The 6,000-nt window shown below is 37.5% G+C and overlaps 1 protein-coding gene across 1 annotated transcript in view; it reads left to right on the plus strand.

The window, feature by feature from the left end:
* SLC2A13 (solute carrier family 2 member 13) overlaps positions 1–4,117 on the plus strand; it is a gene marked incomplete at both ends in the record, with an annotated part of 334,048 nt that extends 329,931 nt beyond the window's left edge. Inside the window, 2 exons of the mRNA XM_080706601.1 lie at positions 1,485–1,637; positions 3,891–4,117. Coding sequence (XP_080562727.1) covers positions 1,485–1,637; positions 3,891–4,117 — 380 coding nt within the window. The remainder of the gene's footprint in view (positions 1–1,484; positions 1,638–3,890) is intronic.
* Between the last annotated feature and the right edge of the window lie 1,883 nt (positions 4,118–6,000).

Below are 6,000 nucleotides of genomic sequence, written 5' to 3' on the forward strand. Positions count from 1 at the left end.
TGGAGGCATACATGCACACATCATCCACTTAGCCCTATCCCAATCCCCACCTTATTCCCTCCCCCTCTCTCCTTCACGTTTGGCTTAGTGATTGACTTTGATATGTTTGTGAATGTACATCATGTACATTAGAGAATTTCCTTCTTTCCTCTTCCCATCTCCTGTTAGGTTGCCTTATTTGCTCATCTATAGTATCTCCTTTGTCTAGAGTTCCTCCTATGACCCTTTTTCTCCTAGCTTCCACATATTAGGGAGAGCGTCTGATTTCTTACTTTTTCCCTATAAATGACACCATTCTGTTCTTTTTTACAGCTAAGTAAAATTCCATTGTGTACATATCCCATAATTTTGTAATCCATTCATCTATTGATGGACATCTTGGCATGGTTCCATGACAATGGTGGATCGTGCAGCTATGAACACAGATATGCATGCATTAGTTTAGTAGTTTGTTTTCCTTTCTTTTGGGTAGATACCCAGAAGTGGCATTGCTGGATCATATAGTAAGTTTATTCCCATTCTTCTGAGTATCCTCCATACAGTTTTCCAAAGTGCTTGCACTAATTTGCAATCCCACCAGCAATGTATTAGAGTTTCCACTTCTCCACATCCTCACCAGCATTTGCTGTTGTGTTTTTAATTATCGCCATTCCTGATGGAGTTAGATGAAATCTCAGGGTAGTTTTGATTTGTATCTCTCTGATTGCTAGTGCTATTGAGCATTTTCTCATACATTTGTTCAAGAGAAGAATTTCTTCTCTTGTGAAGTGTCTATTTAGTTCACTTGCCAATTTTTTGATTGGGTTGTTTTGTTAATGCTGAGTTTCTTGAGCTCTCTATAGATTCTAGATATTAGTCCTCTATTGGAGGGGTAGATGACACAATTTTCTCCCCTTCTTCAGCTCTCTGTTTTGGTTCTTGGTAGTTTCTTTTCCTGTACAGAGTCTCTTCAGTTTAATGTGATCCTATGTATTGATTTGCCTTTTGGTTTCTTGTGTTTTGGGGGTCTTGTTGAGTAAGTTTTTACCTCTTCCTATGTGTTAAATTGTTGGACCTATGCCCTCTTCAAGGAGCTGCAAGGTCTTTGATCTAATTTCCAAGTCTTTGATCCATCATGAATTGACTCTTGTGCAGGGTGAGAAAGTGGGGTTTATTTCCATTTTTCTGCATATGGGTAACCAGTTTTGCAAACGCTATTTGTTGAAGAGGCTATCATTTTTCCAGTGTATGTTTTTGGCCCCTTTGTTAAAAATCAGTTGGTTGTATTCTGCTCCACTAATCTATGTGTCTGTTTTTGTGCCAAATACCATGCTGTTTTTATTATTAAGGCTTTGTAGTATAGTTTGATGTCAGGTATTATGATACCTCCTGTATGGTTTTTGTTGCTGAGAACTACTTTGGCTATTCTGTGTTTTTTGTTGTTCCAAATGAATTTAAGGACTGGTTTTTCTATGTCTGTGAGGAATGACTTGTTTATTTTTCAGGAATGGGACCAATGCCTTGGACTATAAATTCTGAAATCTATCCCCTATGGGCAAGAAGCACGGGAAATGCATGCTCATCTGGAACAAACTGGATTTTCAATGTTCTGGTTTCACTGACATTTTTACACACCGCAGAATATCTTACATACTATGGTAAGGGCATATTTTTTCCCATACAGTTTTAGTTTTATTTTTCCTACTTTTTTCTTAGATATGCTATGATTTGTGACTGAGAAAGTATATGGTTATACTTTTGCTATTATGAATTCTCTGTGGCTTTTCTGTTCTCCCAAGTCTGAGGAAAGCTAAAAGGAATTCTCCTTTCCTAAACAGTCTTGCATCTCCCACCCACTCTCCTTGCCCTGAACATCTCCCAGCTACATCCCCAGTTGGAAATTGTCACAGACTTTATTATTAACAAAGAAAGATAAACAAAATGGTAGAAAGGTGAAGGCAGGGCCAAGAAGATGTCCTGTGACAGGGGTAGAGTCAAGTCCAAGAGCAGGTAGTTTAGAGCTAAAAATACTCCACCCAGTACTGAAAGATACGCTGTGCTTTGAGTCAGGCCTTCCCAGTACCTTCTCTGCTATTCAAGTCAAGGCCTATGCATTTCAGGGTCCTTGAAAACAAGCACTTATCATATCCAGAACTGTAAATGTGACAAAAGTGTTCAAGTGAAAAATGTGTGCAGACCATAATTCTAAGAAAACAATATTGGGAAATAGCTGGGCTAGAAACATATTTAGGGAAGCTGTTTCAAATCCATTTTACTGACATAAAAAGACCTTACTTTTCTTTTGGAAAGAAGACATCTACCTTGTCCCCATGATTTTGTAAATTGTGATAAAATTCTAAAAGGTAAAATGTATTCAGGGCATGGTAGCACAAGGTTATACTTAGGAGGCTGGTACAGGAGGGTGGCAGGCTGAAGGCCAGTGTGTTTTATCTCAGCGAGACCCTTGGAGGTAAAATGTCCAGTACTTAGAAAACGTCCAATTCCCTTCCCCAACCAATGCCATCCTCAGGTGCTGGTAATTTCATTTTACCAGCATCGGTTTATTTCCCTCCCCCACTACCAACTAGACCATAAATCCCAAATTCATAAATAAGAGGAAACATTATGTAAATGTATTTCCCTTCTCTTCTGAAATGTTTTTAATGAATACTATTTGTCTAATGCTTTTATTATCTTTTTAAAATTCTTTTGTCTCAGTTACCACTTAGAGTATTTAGATATATTTGTTTTCTTGGAAAGGAAATGCATTGGCATTTTAAACGATGTATATTTAAAATATTCAGCTTTATCCCACTTGGCAATTAAAAAATTTTTATCCAGGCATGGTGGCACACACTTGTAATCATAGCATTCGGGAGGCTGAGACCAGAGGATCATGGTTCGCGGGAAGTCTTAGCTACTTAGTGAGGCTATTTGCAACTCAGTGAAACCCTGTTTCAAAATAAAGAATAAAAAATAGGACTAGGGGTGTATCTCATAGGTATAATGCCCCTCAGTTACAACCCAGGTACCTCAAAAAAAATACATAAAACCACAAACTTATCTTCCTGACATGATAATTATGAGTACAACAAATATTTACTTTTTCTGGGCATGGTAGAGCAGGCTTGTGATACCAGTACTTGAGAAACTAAAACAGGAGGATTATAGGTTTGTGACCAACCTCAACAACCTCGTGAGGCCCTCTTCAACTTAGTGAAAACTTGCTTCAAAACAAAACAAAAATAGGGCTGGAGGTAGAATACCCCTGAGATCAATCAGTACTACAAACACACAAAAGGAAATTGGTTTTATTTGCTGATTATTGAGAATACATTTGAAGGCCAAAATATATACTCACATCCTGAGAAAGCATTTTTTATAGAAACTCATAGTCTAAATAATAGTCTTCATGATAATATTTTGGATACCAAAGCTGCTCTTTCTTAAATCTATACTCCAAGTAAAATATGAGTCAAAAGTGAAATTCAAGTCAGGCATGGTAATGCAGGCCTGTAATCCTAGTACATGAGAGGCTGAGATAGGAGGATCACAGATTTGAGGCCAACATGCAGTAATTTAGCAAGACATCTTTTTTGCATAACTATCCTCAAGACACAGGACTTCATTTATCTATATATACTTTTGTTAGTGAGGCTCAATGTGACAGAAGCATAGGTGTCCACAGTACTGGGTGAGTCTCTCTGGCTCCCCCACACTCCCGCATGCCCCTCCTCACCTAGCCACCATGTTAGCGAGACCGGTAGTGATACCTTCATATATGGACCTGGCATTATTTGAACTGTTTCCTTCATATGCATGATTGACTAAGGGCGGGAAGTCATATCACATATTCTTTCCAACTTAAGCCTATACATAATATATATTCATCTATACATTTATCTTTGCAGGAGCTTTCTTCCTCTATGCTGGATTTGCAGCTGTGGGACTTCTTTTCATCTATGGCTGTCTTCCTGAGACCAAAGGGAAAAAATTAGAGGAAATTGAGTCGCTATTTGACAACAGGCTCTGTACATGTGGCACTACAGATTCTGATGAAGGGAGATATATTGAATACATTCGGGTAAAGGGAAGTAACTATCATCTTTCTGACAATGATGCTTCTGATGTTGAGTAATTTTCAGCTGCTGATATATTTAGTTATTTAAACAAATGTGGAGGAGAAGAAGAATGATGGGTGACCTCACTGCCCTGCTTTTAATCTGGTTCTTTCCATAGCCTCATTCTGAATGACTTCATGTTCTAGAATACTTGATTAGGAGGAAGACACAACCCTGATAACATTTTGCTTCATAATCAAAAATGTAAAAATATATATTTACAGAGATTTTAATCTAATAAGTCTTAAAATATGTACAATTCCTTCCCAATATAATATAAAATGAATATTGTACTCAGTGACTTCAGTGATACCCTTTTTCCTAAGACCAAATACAGTTATTAGTGGCAGTACAGTCAGTGCTAATCTAGCCAAATTACATATATACATTTATAAAGGATTCTGGGAGATGGTCCAGTGGTATTTTTTGTCAGAACATGTCCTACTGATCTAAATTTATGGGTAGTAGCTTATCTGTGGTCAGCTCTTAGAAAGTAAATTCCATTTAAGTTTTCATCACCAAATTCAAAAGTGTGTCCTATGAGGCAACAGCTATCTTTATCTTCTTTGGACCACATTTTTGTTTCTCTCTCCAATTAAGGCACTGAAAGTTCTTCAGAGACTGACTCTATACAACTTCCTTTGAGCATTATCAAAAGCAGGTCTTTTTGGAGTTATTTTCATACTTTTTTTTGCATCAGTGAGAAGTATATTTGCACAAATAAGCTAGCAAGTTTTGATAAGTATATTTTATTGTCAAAGAAAGAAAAGATTTTTATAAATCCCTAATTAATTTAGGAATGCAACTGTAAATACAAAATAGTGCCAGATCTTTTAACTGTGTTTCAGGGTCAATTTTTATTCATATCAACTCACCACATCTTCGCACATTGATTCTGAAGTCCTACTCTTTTGTGCCTTCATTGGTGTTATATGAATAGCTGCTAGCAGATCATTTTTCCCTTTCTTTTACTCAAACTTTTTATCAAAAAGTTCTATCAAACTACTTTGTAATCAAAAGTAATTTCTGAAGGAAAAAAAGGTAGAGGAAAGAAATCAGTGGCAGAAATAGTCCTGTTATTATTGATGTTTGTTTAATTAAAATCATGGGAATAATTTTTCTTAACTCTTCCCAAGAAAACTGTCATGTTTTATTTCCTAATTGTATTTGTCTTCTTTTTTACTCTAAGAACATAAACTGGTTTTTATTTTGCATAACTTTGTTTTACTTTTCTCTTTTCCTGAAAGTTGACAAAAATACCAAGATACAGACTTTGCTGTGTGTCGTCGTCATCTTCTTCTTCTTCTTCTTCTTCTTCTTCTTCTTCTTCTTCTTCTTCTTCTTCTTCTTCTTCTTCTTCTCCTCCTCCTCCTCCTCCTCCTCCTCCTCCTCCTCCTCCTCCTCCTCTTCTTCTTCTTCTTCTTCTTCTTCTTCTTCTTCTTCTTCTTCTTCTTCTTCTTCTTCTTCTTTCTTCTCCTTCTCCTCCTCCTCCTCCTCTTCTTCTTCTTCTTCTTCTTCTTTCTTCTTCTTCTCCTTCTCCTCCTCCTCCTCCTCCTCCTCCTCCTCCTCCCCCTCCTCCTCCTCATCCTCCTCCTCCTCCTCTTTTTCTTCTTCTTCTTCTTCTTCTTCTTCTTCTTCTTCTTCTTCTTCTTCTTCTTCTTCTCCTTCTCCTTCTCCTTCTCCTTCTCCTCCTCCTCCTCCTCCTCCTCCTTCTCCTCCTCCTCCTCCTCCTCCTCCTTCTTCTTCTTCTTCTTCTTCTTCTTCTTCTTCTTCTTCTGCTGCTGCTGCTGCTGCTGCTGCTGCTGCTGCTGCTGGGTTTGATTTTCATTCCTGTCTAAAATTGAGGGTTTTTTTTTTTATTAGAACAGATTAGTGGCTCCACTATATCATATAGTTTCTC

The sequence above is a fragment of the Muscardinus avellanarius genome (genome assembly GCF_963383645.1).
Source record: "Muscardinus avellanarius genome assembly, chromosome: 11".
Lineage (NCBI taxonomy): Eukaryota > Metazoa > Chordata > Mammalia > Rodentia > Gliridae > Muscardinus > Muscardinus avellanarius.